This window comes from Phragmites australis, chromosome 1 (genome assembly GCF_958298935.1).
Source record: "Phragmites australis chromosome 1, lpPhrAust1.1, whole genome shotgun sequence".
Lineage (NCBI taxonomy): Eukaryota > Viridiplantae > Streptophyta > Magnoliopsida > Poales > Poaceae > Phragmites > Phragmites australis.
In genome coordinates, this window is record NC_084921.1 from 47,641,165 (window position 1) to 47,661,004 (window position 19,840).

A 19,840-nucleotide genomic window follows, 5' to 3' on the forward strand; every position below is an offset into this window, starting at 1 on the left:
TTATCGATTGAGTTACAGATGTCATTGCCACCTAATTACTATGATGAGAAACATAAACTAAACGATGCCGCATGTATCTCTACTTGCTTCCTAGATTTCGTTGCAAGTTCATCGGATGGATTTCCTATCAATCTGTTACTAGTGCAATACTGCGAGAGAGAGGAAAAAACATATAATGGGCACTGAATTTCGAGTCCACCAGGATCCCAGGAAACACATGCTTACCAATTAAAACCATGCCGCCGGAGAAGAATTTTTGTGGAAACAAAACGTCTGCTCTTGCGTCCTACACCATGAGATCACATGTGTAGCATCCATTCTCAAGAATCACATGGCTGTTGAATTGCGCGATCATTTTCAAGGAGATAAACGATCCAATCCTTGGCCGCGCGCATGGCAAACAGGCACCTTAATTTGTACTACCTATTTGGTGTCCAACTCTTGAACGCATTAAAAAAAACTCTTGACTGCGTTCTAAACAACTAGGGATGTAAATTTTATGCTTTTTGAGTCATTAGATCGATCTAAAAGTCAAAAAGTTAAATTAAACATTCACTCCCACCTAAATAAATTAAAGAAAAAAAATGAAATAAGTGATAACCCAGAACTAAATATTGGTACCCACTTGTATCCTATAAACAACATCTGTATTAGATCAAATCACTTTACGGTATCATTGGTTCTTCCACGGCTACTGAATCCCATTGCATGCCAACATAATGCATCCTTAGACGAAATCTTAGGTTCAGAAAAGCTTACTGACCATACGTATACGCTCATTGTGGCAGTTTACCACGTAGTAAACAGTCGGTAAAGGGGCCAAACAGTTCACTTCCGCTCGACTTTACTAGGGATCAATTGGGTTAGCTTGCCTTGCAATAAATACATATTACATAAGAAAAATGCTGTTTTTCCTCAAAAAAGAAAATATTGTTTTGGATATCACCGTCACCAACACACTACTTTGATAACTAATTGCTAGTGTTAAATATATGTACAAGTAAAAAGTTATAAATATTTGAATATAGCAAAGTTGTTACATTATCAAACTGATTTTCAAGATAAATCTAAATATATCATTTTCAAAAGTTCAATTAAAACATTTTGAAAAATATTGATAGTTAAAATTTAAACATACGTAACTCAAAATAACATTCTTTTGTAACGGAGCGGGTTGATTAAGTCAAAATAGGAATGCAAATGTGCAACTATGCAAAGGAAGTGAAGGAGGAACCATAAATGGCAGCCAAGAAAGCAGAGTCATCGATCATGCACAACCAGTACTCCTTGTAACATACTAGCTCCAATTAACTAAAGCTAAATTAGTACAATAAATCGTGTATTTTGTCACGTAATAGCTTAGATCATTTACCTCAAATATCAAAATATGCCCATCTGATATAGAACCCCTGTAATACCACTGGAAGTTTTGAGCAGGTCAAAGAAACAATTCCTGACCACCAATCCCTCCCGTTCACCCCAATCATACCGGCGTGACACAGGCAGCCGCCACGTTTCCACCATGCAGTGACGACTGACGAAGTCCGTTGCTACTGGTGGGTATCCCGCGCCAGCCCGTCGGGAAGGCTCTCGCCACTGCGCCGCCAGTCAAACCCCACGAGCTTTGACCCGTCAACAGTCAAAGTTTCAAACCTCTATATAGCCCCGCGCAACTCCGTCCAGACTGACCGACATTCCAAAGCAGCTCGTGTCCCTCCATCTCATCCTCTCTCACCTGATCACCTCCATTTGCCTCCTCCTCGTGCCAGCCCGAACGTACACGCCGGACGTCGTGTGGCACCATCACAAGACCGGTCGTCGCGCGCAGCGCCGGGGGCTTGATCCCGAGCTGTGACTTCCTTCTCTTGTCCGGCCGATAACCACCTCGTCGTCCGGGAGCATCGAGACGACGGCGAACTCGAGGCCCGGCTCGTTCTCCTTCGCGAGCACGAGCTACACGGACATGCTGGGGGGCTCCGCCGCGGCCGGCAGTGCGGCGAGCGAGGCGTCGAGGTACAGGGCCATGACCCCGCCGTCCCTGCCGCTATCGCCGCCGCCAGTATCGCCGTCGTCCTACTTCAGCATCCCCGATGGCCTGAATCCCGTCGACTTCCTCGACTCGTCGGTCCTCCTGACCTCCAGTGTAAGCACCAACTCACGCACCCGCACGAAGCAACCCCACTAAGACCATGCTGCCGTCATTGCCTCGCCATTTCTTTGCGCAGCCGTGGGTCTTCGACTTGTCGCGAGCGTCGTGCAACTGCACGCATCACGTGTGATTCCGTGGAATGCTAATGCGCCCGTGCGTTTTGCTCGTTTTCAGATTTTTCCCTCGCCCACGACGGGCGCATTCGCCTCGCAGCAGTTCAGCTGGATGACGACCCAGGGCATGGAGCAAGGCGGCAAGGACGAGCAGAGGCAGTCGTACCCTGACTTCTCGTTCCAGACGGCACCGACGAGCGAAGAGGCCGTGCGGACGACGACGACCTTCCAGCCACCGATTCCCCCGGCCCCACTGGTAAGATCAGCACCCACCGCTTTGCTTGTATTTGCTGACTTTGTCCAAAAGGAACTACTCTATTAGCATAGTATATATAATTTTTTGAAATGAACTGGTTGAGGGCTGTTTGTTATACGAGTAAATTTATAAAACCTATTTATATTATTGTAATACAGAATTATAATTTTTAAGTCTATTTTACAAAACTATACTATCTTTACCAAATCCTTAGTAATAACAGACTATAACTTTTTAGCACATGTGTAGTGGACGGTGATATCTATCAACGTGGCACATGTGTGACAGATGGATAGGATTAAATTAAAAAATTATAATTTTTTATTAATAATATTGAAAGTAGTTGTAGTTTTGTAAAATATACTTTAAAAACTATAGTTCCGTATTACAATGATATAAATAGTTATAGTTTTATAAAATTTACTCTTCTTATATTGATATAAGAAGAAAAAATCCAACGGGCTAATAAACCACACATTACTCAGTTAAAGAACACTTGTGTTAGTGTCATGCATGATCTCGTTTTCTTGTTTCTACTATAATTGTCAAAGACAAAAATATATTTTAAGAATCTCTAATATACTTTGCAACACGTCAGGGTGAAGACGCGTACAGAAGTCAGCAGCAGCAGCCATGGGGCTACCAGCATCAGCCATCCATGGACGCGGGCGCCAACCAGGCGGCCTTAGGCGCTCCGTTCCAGGCGACCTCGTCGGACCCCACGGCGATGGTGCCGCACGTGCATGGCAGCGGCGGGTACAGCCAGGTTCACTCGCAAAGGCGATCGTCGGACGACGGCTACAACTGGCGCAAGTACGGGCAGAAGCAGGTGAAGGGGAGCGAGAACCCGCGCAGCTACTACAAGTGCACCTTCCCGAACTGCCCAACCAAGAAGAAGGTCGAGAGGTCGCTGGACGGCCAGATCACGGAGATCGTGTACAAGGGCACGCACAACCATGCCAAGCCGCAGAACCCGCGCAGGAGCTCCGGTGCGGCGGCGCAGCTCATGCAGAGCGGCGGCGGCGACGCGTCAGAGCAATCGTTTGGCGGGATGTCGGGCACGCCCGTCGCGACGCCCGAGAACTCCTCGGCGTCGTTCGGGGACGACGAGGTCGGCGTAGACTCGCCGAGGGCCGGAAACGCCTGCGGCGAAGAGTTCGACCAGGACGAGCCGGATTCCAAGAGATGGTGAGTACTTAGTTACAAAATTTTTGCGCCAATTAAGTTGTTTCTGTTGCATTCTTGGAACAAGTGGAATTGAATTATAGTTATGTTGCTCTTGCAGGAGGAAAGACGGTGACGGCGAGGGGATCTCCATGGCTGGCAACCGGACGGTGCGCGAGCCAAGGGTTGTCGTCCAAACCATGAGCGACATCGACATCCTCGATGACGGCTACCGGTGGAGGAAGTACGGGCAGAAGGTGGTGAAGGGCAATCCGAACCCAAGGTAAGAACCAAAATAATTCAATTTTTTTCTCTGTGTTGAATGAAGTAAGCTTCTTGCAAGTGTGAGTTTGTACTTACAAAAAATGTTGTCTTGTGACTACAGGAGCTACTACAAGTGCACCACGGCCAGTTGCCCGGTGAGGAAGCACGTGGAGCGCGCGTCACACGACCTGCGCGCCGTGATCACAACGTACGAGGGCAAGCACAACCACGACGTGCCCGCCGCGCGCGGGAGCGCCGCGCTCTACCGCCCCGCGCCGCCGCCCGCGGACAACGCCGGGAGCAGCAGCCACCACTACCTCGCCGCGGCCAGCGTGAGGCCGCCGGCCATGACATACCAAGGCAGCGTTGCGGGGCAACAGTACGCCCACGGGTTCGGTAGCCAGGACTCGTTCGGCCTCAGCGGCGCACCGGCACAGAGCGCCGCGGGTGGCAGCTTCGCGTTCTCCGGTTTCGACAACCCGATGGGGTCGTACATGAACCAGCACCAGCACCAGCAGAGGCAGAACGACGCCATGCACGCGTCGAGGGCCGAGGAGCCGAGCGAGGACGTGTTTTTTCAGCACTCGATGCTGTACTCTGACTGAAGAACCGCAGACAGAAATTGCAGAAAATGGCAAGACATGGCACGATGTCCATATAGCAGTTTCTTCTCACAGGTTGTTGTGATCTAGGGGAGTTGTATCTAGGATAGACTTAGACACATTTCTTTATTTGTTCGGGGGGCCAATGTTTGCACATGGTTGCCAAAAGGCCTTCCTTAACACGTGGATAGGAAAGAAAGGATGTAGTAGGATACTAGGATACAGGGCAAGTTAGAAAAGGGTTTCAGCAATTTTGCTCTGTAATTTTATTTCACATGGAAATGTTGTATTCAAAATTGAATTGATTTTTACATCACAAAGCATTGTTCAAGATTCATATTGGCCGATTTGTGATACATTGGTGTGTATTAGTGGTTGTGTTTTTGCTCTGTAGAAGTTTCAGAGGAGGAATAACCGATCACCATCTTGTGATCGCAGATTGATTAACTGAAACATGTTTGGCAATTCCATAATTGCGCATAACCAATGTCTCTTTTGACAAACTCTGTTGGGAAACAGTCAGAACTGGTCAGCTTGCTGGTCCCTTGTATTTGAGTTTTCAAACGGGCACAAGGATTCGACCGTGGATTTCGACCACAGTTCCTCCTCCATACCTAACTAGCTGAAGTTTCAACTGACCGTGTGCCCAAAAACAAACGGGCAGCAGACTCTGTACGACGCGACGCCGGTCAGCCATATTTGCGACACGAGTGAATCAAAGAGGACGTTGCACTTAATTGTACGCGGTGAGAGCGAGGTCAAAAATCTGTTCAACACACACACTGACGATAGTACTCTGTTTTTTTAGATCCACCGACGCTAGTACTCGCATAGCTAGCATTGCTCCCTGGAAGCAGATGCAGGTTTGACTGGGCTGATCTAATGACTCACTATCCAAAACATAAAACGTGGTGTAATTATCCTATAGGGCCGACCTATAAGTCCAACATTGACGAACTCATCTCGAGACCTTGACTCGACCACCATTGCGCCGCCATAGCCGCTTCCTCCATGACCACCAGCGTAGCGTCACTGTCGCTTCCTCCTTGAATGTCAGTGCAGTGCCGTTTGCGCCTCACCCTCCACTGACTCATCACCGCTCCTCTCTCTCTCTCTCGATCTAGTGCAGCTAAGATCTATTGGACGTGGATTGTTCAATCTTTTGTTAGTAAGTTCATCATAGCTTGCTTTGATGATTTTCCTTGGTCGAAGAGTTTGATCCATTGCTACGACATCTTATTAGTCCATCTAGTGCACCATTCAAGTGGACGCATAAGCCTCCCACTGCCCCAGTTGATCGATCGTCTGGTCTTTAATTCTAGATGAGTAGGGCTCGCCACGAGAGACACCAATCATCGGGCTCTTTTCCTTCGGGTAATGCCTAAAAAAACCATCAATGAATGGGACTCGCTTCATAGTAAGTCCAGTTTCTTCATGGGGGAATGATATGAAATTATTATTACTGTTGGAGAAATGTTCAGAAATTATTGTTAGAATTTAGAAGTGTTATGAAGTTATGTTTAGAAATTGTTCTGTCTGTATTGTTTGAAGTCACAAACTCAGTTCAAGAGTCAGGACTCGAGTAGTTTAGGAATCAAGAAGAGCAAGGCTTGTCTTGGAGATTAAATCTATCATATAGTAGTTCAGCAATCAACAACTAATTTACAGGTTGAGATTTTGCAGTTTTCTCTAGTAAAATTTATAGGACAGCTTCAGCTCAACCTGAACAAAACACCTAGTAGATCATCTGATGAAGAAAACATCTATGATCATCTTATCAGATTGAACAACCAATGCAACATAACAGCATTAAGGCTGAACTTAATAGTACTCAGCAAACTCAATTTACCTATGCATATCTTTTATGATCTACATGCTTTCAAATTTTTTTTCGTTTCCAGATTATTGATATATAGTCTTAGATTTGGTACAATATTTTTCCTTTGATGTTGCAAAGTAGTAGTTTCTTAATTCCATGTGACTAGAACCAAAAAGAGTATAACAATATCCGCTTAAAAAAAAAGAGCATAGCAATATTTGTGTGCTTCGTGTTAATGAAGCTTATATGAATCTGTGCAACTTATAGGATGCATACACCTTCTACGATTGTGATGGAGAGTTCACCTATGGCTACTCCTTAGAAAATGAGGACGGTCAATATGGAGTTGATGAGTATCCTAATGGTTCTCCTTCAGTGAGGACTCCATTAGTGAAAGTAGTGATGTCTATACCTAGCAGTCCTAGAATAGCCAAGCGGACATGTGTTTCTACTTCAAATGCAACAATAACTGATCAGGGGAAATGAGCAAGGTGCGCAGTGGGTTCTCCAGCAACAAGATTCATTCATCAAATAGTGATGTCTCATTTACTGATAGGGACTAACACCAAAGAGATTTACTGAGGAATCAGGCATCCAACGAGCTCGATGCATATTTGGCAAAAAAACACAATTCCCTGAACTGATGATTTTGATATTTTAGGATGGTGGCAGTCAAACTCGACAAAATGGTCAATTCTTTCTTGCATGCCATGTGATGCCCTAACGAGACCGACATCAACTGTTGCATCTGAATCAACATTTAGCATGGGTGGGAGGGTGATCAGTGATTTCCAAATTAGATTAAGCACAAAGACGGTTGAAGCACTGATTTGCCATCAGGATTGGATGCGAGTAGCAGGTAGAGTACTACTAAATATTTTTTAATGTTGTATTATACTTATTATATTGTTTGTACTAGTTAAATATTTGTTGGTTTATATTTTACTATAATAATATACTAAAAACTGTTTGTTAATGTCGTAACTTCTTCTCTCAAGAAGATCATATTACAAGTAGTAGCATAGTAGGTCAGTAACATATTTGGTCTTGCTATCTTTCAGGAATTATTCTCACAGGACAAATTTATCCTTGCATCAGCCTGCTGCATATTTGGTCCTGCTATCTTGAACTCAGCCACTCATGTTAAATTATTCGTTCACAACTTTCTGTTACAACACTTTAGCATTTGCCAGGCTTAGGAGAGATCATTCAGGTGCTCAGGAGATATCATAGATTATTCAAAATATCATTTGCCGGATAGTGCATGTTGTCCTTATCTTAGTTTAAGATAAATATATTTCATTGTGTATTTGTATCCCTCTTTATATGGTTTATGGACTTTAGCAGACAATTTGGCATGGAGGGGCCACTGGTACTTTGGTAATTGCATAATAGTTTCGATTTGACATCAGCTACTGCTGTGCAACATAATTTGGATCACTTATTTGTGTTGGACTTGTTTGTATTACAGTACATATACAAAAGTCCAAGGCATATACATTTATAGCTAAAACTGAAATTGCATGACTTAACTGTCTTATTGTCTGACGACCTGCCATGTACATTCTGATTCAGCATTTTAATCCTACCTGCATGTCTCTCCATGTTAAATGGACATCAAAATGGATATATTCATGTGGCAGACATGGCCACTTTGGTAGTTAAAACTAGCATAGCCTATTGCAGTATAGCTCGCATCAGTTCTAGTTAAAGTGCGCAGCAACCCATGCACTCACATCTCTTATGAGTATACGTAAATACGTGAGGGCATGCGCACAGAGCGAGCGAGCTAGCGCGATTGATTTTTAAGTAACCCAGTGGGTTATTTGGGTCAGCGCTTTTCAGGGTCAAGCCAACCCATTACTCAAACCCAATGCGACCCACCTGCATCCTTACCGGGAGGCACACGTGACACTAGCCCAGAACCACTCGATGAAACCAGAAACGTTACGAACCCACCTATCAGTGGCCGTTTCGCGTGTTTCCCCTGCGCCAATGTACCAGCGTCACGGGGCAAACAGGGCGCCCGTTGGATGGGACGGGCGTGGTGGCACGGGCGCACGGCAAGCAGGACCGGATCAAACACAGAATGGCAGAAGAGGTCGTTGCTCCTTTCTCCTTCCGACCGGTCAAAATCTAAAAATAGAACATTGATAGAATTATATTTATTAAAATAGATAATATATTACTGTATTTATAAATCTATCATATATATTTAATACCTTATTTAAAAAATATGATTTCAGCATCTCAGGTGTTGAATACTGTACTGTACATATAGTCGACATATAAGTGATGAAAACTGTTATATTTAACACATAAGATATCAAATACGATGCACAGTAATGTATTCGTCACCTCACGTGCCGAATACAGCTTCCTGTGTTGTGTGCCGTGCTCGCGATCGAAGAAGCTAGAAGAAGCCATGCCGAAGAAATTGAATACAACCGTTTTTAGTACCTCGTGTGTCAAATATAGTGTACATTATCGTATTCGGCATTTGAGTGCCGAAATCACGTTTTCAGTAAATAAGATATCAAATATGTTAAATATAAATATATTAATATATTATCTATTTTAATAAATATAATCTCATATGTAGCCTATTTTTGAATTTTAGCCCTTTCCCATCACGTTGATGCGGTCAGGTTCTCAGCCCCTAGAGCGTGCAATTGAGGGAGCCTGTAAATAATAGTAATAAACTAGGAAGGTGTTTTAAATAATAATATAATATATTGTAAATATGTTTATAAAAAATATAAAATAAGAACCTGCAGTGATAGAAATTGCATACGTCTATTTTTTTCGAGACTTGTGACTTCCTAGTATATGCTTTATTATAAGTACAAAAATGAATGGAACTTTAATTATTCTGCAATGTTATAGGTCCTTATTCCAAATTTATTGTAAAATTATGGTATATGAATGGATGATGAAACCGTATATATATGATAAACTACATGTGAATTGTATGTGATATATGTGAATAATGAGGTGTATGTGTTACGCACGAATGTGATGTGATGAATGAACTATGCTTATGTATTGTTGTATGGTGTGTTTTTTTTTGTTTCAGATGACTAGTAATACTTAGATGCTAGACTATTACGGTTGGTTCACGTCATAAATCGGAAGTGGTAGGTGTTTTGTGGCAGTGCACTCTAGTAACATATCATCAAATAAACCGTTGAGGTGGATTATGCGGACATATGTCTTTCTGCAACCACCACGACTGGATGTGTCTTTGTGATGTGAGCCAGGTTAAGTTGATTTATTTGGGTAATTGCATCTGTTCCCTCTTAGAAAAGTAGAAAACAAAAAAATGAGTCAAAATCAGTTCATCTTTAGATATTCCGCGCGGCGTGCATATCAGAAGATAAATAATCCAAGAGAGATACTACTATTTGTCACAAGCGCAACAAAGCTCCTGGGCCGAAACAGCCCAACCTTTCCCCAGTGTCACAACTTTCAAACTTCAAACTGCTCTTACATCGACAATACTCGCTCTAAGAAAAACTAATCCACCAAAGTCAGAAAAACGCATCGAATCTTTATGTAATTATGCATATGTGCTAGGGAGCACACCGAAATGGCCTGTGAGAACACACTGGGCGCACCATGCTGTGTTCATTTCGTCGAACCAACCCAAGGCATACCACAAATCAGAGGCGAAACAATGAATCACGTCCTTACAGATTTTTAAATAGTTTCGCGTAATCTAAGGAACATATACATCCATTTCCATTTCCTGGTCTTAGATCTGTCTTTGGTCTAACACCGGATACTTTCTTGTAGTAGTGTTATATGTAAACTAAAGGTTGCACATCCACCAAAGAGTATTTCGGTAACGGAGAAATAAGTGAATATGATTGTTAGCAATGCACTAGTAGTACTCAATTTGCTATTAAACCTGCATGTTCACTTTTGCTTTAAGCATTGAGACGCCTCCTGTTAGTTTTTCACGTTAACTAAATTTCAGACGCTGAAATTTAGGAGTTGAGATTAGATGATAGATTCTGACGGTCAGCGTCAGGATTAGAGTTAGAGATTTTGGGATTTAAGTTCTTCCATGTCTGTCGGGCTTTGAGGAGGTTAGGGAAAGCAAGCCAGCCTGGCAGAGGAGGCGGTCACGGGGGCGGTGTGGCAGGTCCCGCCATCGGCCACGGGTGATGGAGGATGACTAGTGGGTGAGGCCGAGGCGATGGTGAGCGGAGATGAGAGGTTAGCGAGGGAGGGGCGGTGGCCATGGATCCGACGATGGGCCGCCGGTGGAGAAGGGCGGATGCGGGGGAGCAATTTGGCGGTGGGTGCGGGCAGCGTGAGGTTGAAGACGGATGTGAGCCGTTGGATGTCCAACCGTTGTCTGAAAAATAAAAAAAATCAGGCATAAAAAAAATCCCCTTAGTTTTCTATTCGAGTAGAAAGAAAACAAAAAATATATAGTAAAAGTGAACAGAAGATAAATTTGTTTGAAAAAGTTTTGATGAACTCAACCAAATCTCTCTGTACAGGTTGGGGCTCTTACAAATTTTTTTGTCTCAACTTTCCCCTCATCTCCCGAGCTAAAGACCGCTCAACCCTGGACATCGCAATACAGTGTCGTCAGGGGATCTAGAGGCGAAACACGTTCTCGTGGTATTCACATCGGCAGATCAGAAAGAAAACCAAAAGAATCGGCGAAACCAAAGATGAGAGCTCTTCGAGCTCCCTAATCCGAGGCCTCCTCCACAATGCTCTCGAGCTGCGGCCGCCACACGCCAATCCGGGCGCCGCTGCGCCGTCTCCGGTGGCCGCCGCCCGACGCGGTCTTCTCGGAGAGCAGCTCCCTCAGGTAGTTGTCCTGCTCCGCCGTGTCTTTGGCGCTCTTGGCGTGGTGGCGGCTCGGGCGCTTGTTGCTCTTCTTGGAGCCGCCCTTCTTCGTCCTCCTGTCGGCCGGCAGGGTGGCCGAGGGGATGAGGAAGTAGATGCGGCCGCGCTTGAGCTCGGAGTCGGGCGACACGATGACGAGCTTCCTGGAGGCGCACCCTGGCGCGCCGGATGGGGACCACGCGGTGGTGAGGGTGTGGTTGGGGTGCGCGGCGAGGACGGAGGCCGCGGCGACCGGGCCGCTGAACTCGTCTACGTGCCCGCTGAGGTGCACGATGCGGACGACGTCGAGGGCGCCGCAGGGGATCATGCAGGCCAGGCAGCACCTCAGGCTGTTGCCCATGTCGTCGTCGTCGTCGTCGGTGGTGTTCGACCGCTGCGGCGCTGCGTGTGGGTTCAGCTGGGTTTCTTGATTGGTTCGCAGCTTTGAGATGGGAGTGGCAGAGACTACCTGCGGGTATATATAGCGTGCCCGCCAAGTGGACCTGGGGTGTGCCATGCTGCCATCTCAAAGTCATAACTATCTTTGCTGTCTTTGGGGTTGAATAATGCTAAATCCATAAAAACATTGGAATAATGCTACGGTTATAAATTTTTTTATACTCTTATAATAGATGAACAATTTTTATTGTACATTTTACACGATCAAACGATCCATAATCAAAATTAGTCTCTGTCTTCTTTCCTTCCTTCCCTGATTATTTCTTTCTCTGCCTGTCAAATTATTAGCAACTAATTTGAAAACCTTAATCAATGTGCACGCTAATTGGAAATCCATGTCAATTTGGTGTAATACTAATTTTCTATGATTTTGTGGCTTCCATCACAATGTCATTGATTTTATGTGTCTGTAACACGGGTGTGATTACTAAGTGAATCTAAAGAGTAAATTTTAAAAATTTATAACTATTTTAATATATGTTGCAGAAAATTACAATTTCTGATGTTAATTTCAAAAATCTATAACTATTTTAACATATATTGTAAAAAAACTATAATTTTGTCACCGTAGACCCACCTGTCATCCTCTACGATATGTAGTAGGAGAATTAACTGTTGACACACTTGTTGCCAGAGGATGACAGGTGGACTCACGGTGAGAAAGTTGTAATTTTTTGTAACATGTGTCAAAATAATTATAGATTTTTGAAATGAGTATTAAAAGTTATAGCTTTTTAAAACATATGTCAAAATAGTTATAAGATTATAAAATTTACTCGAATATAAAAGGTTGAGCTGAGGTCCGCAGTCTTGTACACCCATTTGTAGAACTTTCTAACGGTGTGGTGTGTAGACTATGGCCACATTTGGAACACGATCACTGATTCGTTTCATGCATGTAAAATTCCAGGAACTCAGTGAAATTTCAACATTCCAAATGAACACTAAGGAGTATATGTCTATACAATATTCCTCGTTGGCAATCATACCATGGATGATGCACCAAGTTGCATAACAATTTACTTGAACCTCAGTTTTTTTAGTAGTTTTACAAATAGCATAACAACCAGTCACCAGAGTAAGGCTAAAACGAGCTGAGTATAATCACTTAGCCTTCTAAAATCCAAAGCATGAATCGAGAAAAAAATCGACTAGGCAGTGGAGCCATTTGTAAAGTAGCATGGAAGTGGAATATCGTTTTCTGCTTAGCTATACTGGCCTGGTGGGCGTAGCATTTTTTTATGGAATGGAATATACCTAAGCTTTTTCTCAAATATATCTACTTCATAGAGAAAACTATATTTACGCTGCAGGACAGAGAATGGTACCGTGCATCATGTTCCCTGGACCACGCTTGATTCATCCAGGGCTTCTATTTTAGTGTTCTGCTTCACTGGATAGGTGTTTGTCTGGTTTCCAATAGATTCCTTTGGACGTATCTCTAGTAGTTTTCGCTAGCGATCCAAAAACCGAGATGGAAAAGCGTTAGATAATTAAGTCAATATGAAAGGATTGAAAGTTCTAAGAGATGAATTGAGCTTTAAAAAAATACTTATATTAAATTTTAGAACAACTAATAACTTACTTAGATGAATTGAAATACGACTAAACGATCAAACTATATATAAGTTAAAAAAATAAACAAACTAGAATATAAAGCAAATACGGAAAGTAAAGCTTGCAAGTAAGTAAATGTTCAAATGTAAATATAGGAAAGTAAGAAGATGGATAAGAAAATATTAATTTTTTCTCGAGATATCGAGAAGTTAACACTCCTCCTAGTCCTCGTTAGACTATTCACAAAGTATATCGCTCCCTCTTAAGATACTAAGTCTCAAATACTCACTCATAATTGTCACTTTTTTATTTCTAAATTGACGGATATCAAACAAAGCACACAACTCTTCTTAAGTCTCCCATAAGAACTCTAAAAGCTCATAAAGACACCTCCAATCACCAAAGACTAACTAGGTGTTACCAACCACCAAGAATAACAAGCCAATAGCTTCACTTAACCAAGATCAAACCTAGACTAGAACTAAATGCACACTTACTACTCTCTAAGCACTAAAGATGTCCTTAACCTTTAATTAAGAACTTTAAAATTCACTCAAGTGCACTCTTTTGCTACTTAATGTTACACACAGTATATAAGCTCTTCTAGGGTCACAAGAGATTCATATGAGACTAAGTGAGGAGATATTTATAAGCTAGAGATTCAAATTTAACTGTTGCCTAATAACCTATTTTTTTCTGTTAACACCAGATGATCTGGTGAGCATTTTCTTACTTACACCGAATAATTCGGTGAGTAGGAAATTCAAAACCACACTGTACCAGTTGTCATTAGCCGTTACTGCTGAGAATAATTCGGTGTAGACATCTGGTGAGGATACCTTTATCACCGGATCATCCAGTCAATTGACCTTCGATTTTCAAATAGCTGCAACTTCTCTGTAAGAACTGCTCCGATGCTCATTTTGTCTATCACCGGACCATCTGGTGAACTCGGCAACTTTAAACTGTTCGAAATAATCTCTCTGCAAAAATTAGTCTGATGACCTCACCTTTTAATCACCGGATAATCCGGTGAGTTCATCTTCATTTTACCTAGATGAACACAGAACCATTCGGTGCAACACTTCAAAAAATTCAAGACACATGTCACCAAGAAAAGGTCCCGTGATACCTACATGTTAACTACCGGATCATCCAATCAACACATGTGATTTCTGTCTGAACCAAAAAGAATGCTCCGGTGAGAACAAGAGTCACATCATCGGACTATCCGGTGGGGTTAACTTAGTCCAATTTAATCTATTCTTGAGCTCTAACTTCACAACATCTCAACCATAGACTTCTACAAACTATCTAGTATTAAAATTTTATAAGTGTGCATCAAACCAAGTCTAGACTCAACTAGATCAAATCTACTACTCTTAGTTACTCTTTATAGTACGGTCAAAAACTAAGAAAGAAAATCTATACTACTCTAAATGTCCTCCATCTCTCTTATGACATTTAGAACTAAAAGATCCTTAATCTTGATGCACATCTCCTTCGATTGTTCATATAATCAATTTATGGAACAAGAATATCTACTCATCATTGTGAACTAAATTTTTTATACTATTTAAAATAAATTTATTAGTCACAATGATATAGTTACCATTAATCATTGAAACACTTATCACTTACCTACGGATCTCGATGCTAGACAATAACTTGAACAACTTAGTATATTAGGATGATTATGGCCCTCTAATCTAACCTGGAAGTTGCCACGAAGGAGCCCTCTGCAATGATTAGGGCTAATATATCCTCCTTGTGTTGGAGTACGTTATGATTCATTCTCAAGGAGAACAATCCTGATGGCTGGCAGTAGCATAGGGAGGACATAGGGTAGATAGAGATAACAGAATTCTAAGTAAATTCAGACGATGATCTTATGATAAGCATGGTGATTTCTTCCCCTTAATTCCGTGTGTGTGTGGAACGAATGGAAAAGGAACTGCATGAAATATATACTCACCGTGGCATTCCCCAAGATTCGAGGCATGTCGAAAACGTTCGGGGGCTGGACGCTGCTGTGTGGGCATGCAACATTGGCACGCCGACCCAGCTGCCGACTCGGGTATCGTACGTACATGCTCTGGCGAAACCGCCCAAATCCGCATTTGCCCGAGAGCCGAGGGCGTTGTGCTCTGGTGCCCCAACCCAGCGCGACAAGTCGGCGAGCATGCTTCGCTTGGCTCGGCACGCCTGCCGGCAGGTTCCGCCTCCACCAGGCGACAGGCCGTGAGGCTTTTGCGCGAACCGCACGCACGTCTGCCGCGCCGGTTGCACGGGCTGCTCGCGTCGGCCGTGCGCCCCTGTACGTTGTCGCGATCATGGCTTTGGATTTTGGGCGGGCGGCGTGCCGGCGTGCGGCGGCGCGGGGGAGCAGCCGGATCTTTGGGGAGCACGCGATTTCGGCGGGTTTGGACGCAGCCGCGTCGGAGTGCACGCCTGCGGCCCGGCATACTCGTGTTGCGTACGAAACTCCGGTGCGTGCGTGAGACGTGGATGGTGCCGTATGTAGACACCTGGAAGTCTCCACGGTTCCACGAACCATGGTCCGATGCATAGGCTTGATTTTATTCCAAGATGAGATACGGGTACCAACGTACCAGGCTGGTCCGGAGCCGAGATACGGATACCACCGTACCATGCAATAGCTGAATGCAGAATTGAATGTTAACGTAGATTCGTATACGTAGCTACTGTAAGGAGATTACAACGAAAGAACTGTCACGCTGGAGGGCGTGATAGATTCTGGTAATTTAAGCAAAACATAAAGTGTGCCCGTAGTATTGTCCACTAATTTGAGGAAATCTTTTTCTACTCAAGTTTCATGCACAAAGTATCCCGGCCCAGCTATTGAAGAGCTTTCTCAATTTGAATTCATGGATGAAGAAAATTTCCTTAATGCAAACAAAGCCAGTAAAGTTTAAATTTAGGTTGAGTTGGAAAAATTGTTACTGGACGAGGAAATGTATTGGTTCAAGAAATCCCATTCTACTTGGTTTTTTAAGGGTGATAATAACACAAATTTTTTTCACAGTGTGGCAAATGGCGGAAAAAGAAAAAAACTATTTTTTCTTTTACTTGAGGGATCTGAAAATTTTGGTGATGAAAATTTATTACTTCATGCTATAGATTATTATAAAGAGTTATTTGGCCCTGTTGGGATAGCTTTATCAATTTTGACCATCTAGTGTGGGATGATGATGATAAATTGAATGACAATGACAATGAATCTTTAGATAGACCTTTTGATGAAGAGGAAATCAAACATGCTTTATTCTAGATGGAGGCAAATAAAGTAGTTGGTCATGATGGCATACATGCTGAATTTTTTCATCGCTGCTAGGAGATCATTAAGGGTGACTTTTTAGTCATTTTTCAAAAATTTCATGAAGGTGTGATTGATATTAGTAGGCTGAATTATGGGATGATCATCCTTTTGCCTAAGGTTCATAATGCTGAAAGAATTCAACAGTACAAACCCATTTATTTGTTGAATTGCTCATATCAATAGATAACCAAGGCTCTTACTTTGAGAATTGAGCCTTATATAGATAAAATCATTAATAAATGTCAGAATGCCTTTATAAAAAATAGATATACCATGGATGGAGTTCTATCCTTGCATGAAATCCGGCATGAGACTAAAGACACCATCAAATTGGTATAGTCTTGAAACTAGATTTTGAGAAAACCTATGATTAAGTAAATTGAGAATTCTTGTTTCAATCTCAATCATGAGAGGTTTTAGTAATAAATGGACTCATTGGATAAAAAGTGTTGTCAAAGGGGACCTTAAGTGTTAAGTTAACAAATAAAATAGGGCACTATTTTACTAGTCATAAAAGAGTGAGACAGGGAGATCCCTTATCACTTTTCTTATTCAATCTTACTGTTGATTGTTTAGCTAAAATGATTCACATGGCCTAAGAAAAAGGTGATATTGTTAGTTTGGTCTCTCAATTGTTTGAAGGAGGAATTGCAATCTTACAATATGCTGATGACACTATCCTTTGCATTCAACATGATATTGTCAGAGCAAATAACCTCAAGCTCTTTTTTTATCTTTATGAGATGATGTCTGGATTGAAAATTAACTTCTAGAAGGGTGAACTCATTTTCTTGGGGTGATGATTTGATTGCAGCCGAATATGCTGGCCTTTTTCACTGCTAGATTGGTCAGTTCCATTTAAAATACTTAGGGGTTCCTGTTAGTCCTAGTAGGCTACATGTTGTTGATTAGACCCATGTAGAGGAAAAAATAATGAAAAAGCTTGATGTTTAGGAGGGTGGTCTCTTATCCATTGGGGGAAGATTAACTTTGATTAATGCAAGTCTTTCTAAAGTATCTATATATCATATATCAATTTACCTTCTCCCTAAGACTGTTCTGGAGCATATTGGTTCAGTTAGAAGAAAATTCTTCTAGTAGGGAGAATGTACTAAGGAAAAAAAAATACCATCTTGTTGCTTGGGATAAAATTTGTAAACCCAAGAAAAAGTGAGGCCTAGGTATTAAAGGCCTGATTAAAATGAATTATGCTCTGATGTGTAAATGGTGGTGGAGGCTTGAAAAAACTGACGGTCTTTAGCAAGATATTGTTAGAAAGAAATACATCAGTAATACATCCATTGCTCTAGTCAAACATATGTTTGATGGCTCTCCTTGTTGGGCTAGTCTTTTGAAGGTCAAACCTTTATATCTTCTTGTTGGTAATGGTTTTAATACCAGATTTTAGGAGGATGTATGGATCCAAGACAAACCTTTATCTACCATCAGTTTATGAGGTTGCCATGAATCAATGGCATCTCTCTTTCAGAAGATGATTAACTGGTGATCTACGTGACCAATGGGAGTTGATACTAAGCTGGATCTCCTAGTATCACATGTCAAATGATGAGGATATAGTGATTTGGTATTTTAATTCTAGTGGTAAATTCACTGTCAAATCTATGTACAACTGGTTGATAAGAGATACTCTCAACCAGCCTTACAAATATATTTGGAAGGCTAATATCCCTGAAAAGATAAAAATCTTTCTCTGGCTCCTTGAATAAAAAGATGTTCTAACTAAAGATAACATGATTAAGAGAAGATGGCCTGGTGATGGCACCTATTACTTTTGTACCCAACCTGAGAGCTGCAAACATCTTTTTTCTTTCTTTGCCCTATTGCTAAGGCAGTCTGGGTTTTAGTGGCTAACTGGTTAGGGGGTAAAACTATTCCTAGCTCCATGTCTCAGTACTATACCTGGATTGAATTTTTGTGAACATTGATAAAAACCTTTTACACAATGGGTTTTGCAGCTATATATTAGGCTATTTGGGAAGCCATCAATACTGCATATTTTGAGAAAAAAATTAATTTGTCACCTTAGTGAAATAATCTTGTGTACTTGCTCCTCACTAACTCTTTGGGCAAATTTCCTTAAAGATATGATCAAGAAGGATTTGATCCACGGTGGCCGCAGATTGCTACAATCTATGTCCCAGATGTTGGCTCAGCATCAACCGCCCCAAGCTCCCCCTAGTGGTCACTTGTTGCTTTTGCAGGACAAAGATCAGTTCAACAACGACCAGGAGAATGAGGAAGAGGAGGAGTAACTGGGTGCTTATGTAGTTTCTATGGTTATCTGGCTACTTTGGTTATGCTCTAGTCTGTTTTTGCTGGTCTATCACTTAGTATGTGTTGAATAAATAGCACTTTTAGATTTAATTTAATTCAATTCCTAATATAACATGAACAAGAACATATTATAATCAATATCGGCTTGCACTACTAGAGAAATAATTTGTATAGACAGTTCGTAAACTTCGTACGGGACGTTTTTTTTATTGTCTGTGAAAAATGATTTGCACGGTAAATTTAGTTCTATAGAATGCAAATTATAATGGTAAATTGATGTGCGATGCAAGAATTATTACTGCGAACTTACGTTGATGGGTCGCCAAGCGTTTTTCTCTCCGTACAAGCCCACCCATCGAAGCATACTTCATTAACACCCTTGTCAGCAAATCTGTCAGATCTGAATACCTCTCTGTGTCGTAGTTCCTGGGGTCGAGGTATATACTGTGTTGATTATATGTATATATACAAACTAGCATCCAATGGTATCGGCAATTGTACGGTAGAAGAATAAGGTCCTTTGATCCATAGAGAGCGATCATGGCCTCTGCGACATATTTCTCGACCTCCCTTGGAGACTAAGTGATCGTTGGCCCACATATGACCTGGGGTCGAGGAATTCAATTCTCATATTCTCTCTCCATGCTTCTTGAATCATGTGTCTACACATAAGAGTAATATAGATGAATGAGCGTATCAATGAGTTAGACAGTTTATTAAGCATAGACTGTGATTAATAATACGTACAATGTCTAGCATCTCATTAGACCGACGTTCAGCATGTCACGACAGTAGAGGAGGAATAAATCATCGAAGGTCACGAGGAAGGTTCCAGCTAGTTTTAGGAAATGTTGCTGTTGGTACTTGGCACTGAAACCATAAGGAGAAGATGTTTCTCCTCATGGATCATCTTCATGTATAGGTCATGCAAAATCATATTTGCCCAGCCCAATTGCTCTAATGCTTTCTTGCTC

At 42.1% G+C, this 19,840-nt stretch overlaps 2 protein-coding genes across 2 annotated transcripts; one reads left to right on the plus strand and one right to left on the minus strand.

Annotated features, from left to right (window-relative positions):
* Positions 1-1,696: 1,696 nt before the first annotated feature.
* Positions 1,697-4,889, plus strand: LOC133923668 (WRKY transcription factor WRKY24-like). The gene is made up of 5 exons (XM_062368960.1): positions 1,697-2,143; positions 2,324-2,518; positions 3,117-3,706; positions 3,804-3,965; positions 4,068-4,889. Exons 1-5 carry the CDS (start codon positions 1,964-1,966, stop codon positions 4,549-4,551), a joined length of 1,611 nt encoding a protein of 536 aa, XP_062224944.1. The 5' UTR covers positions 1,697-1,963; the 3' UTR covers positions 4,552-4,889.
* A 5,985-nt stretch (positions 4,890-10,874) lies between these two features.
* LOC133890237 (uncharacterized) lies at positions 10,875-11,646 on the minus strand. Its single transcript, XM_062330678.1, has one exon. It carries the CDS (start codon positions 11,574-11,576, stop codon positions 11,076-11,078), a length of 501 nt encoding a protein of 166 aa, XP_062186662.1. The 5' UTR covers positions 11,577-11,646; the 3' UTR covers positions 10,875-11,075.
* Between the last annotated feature and the right edge of the window lie 8,194 nt (positions 11,647-19,840).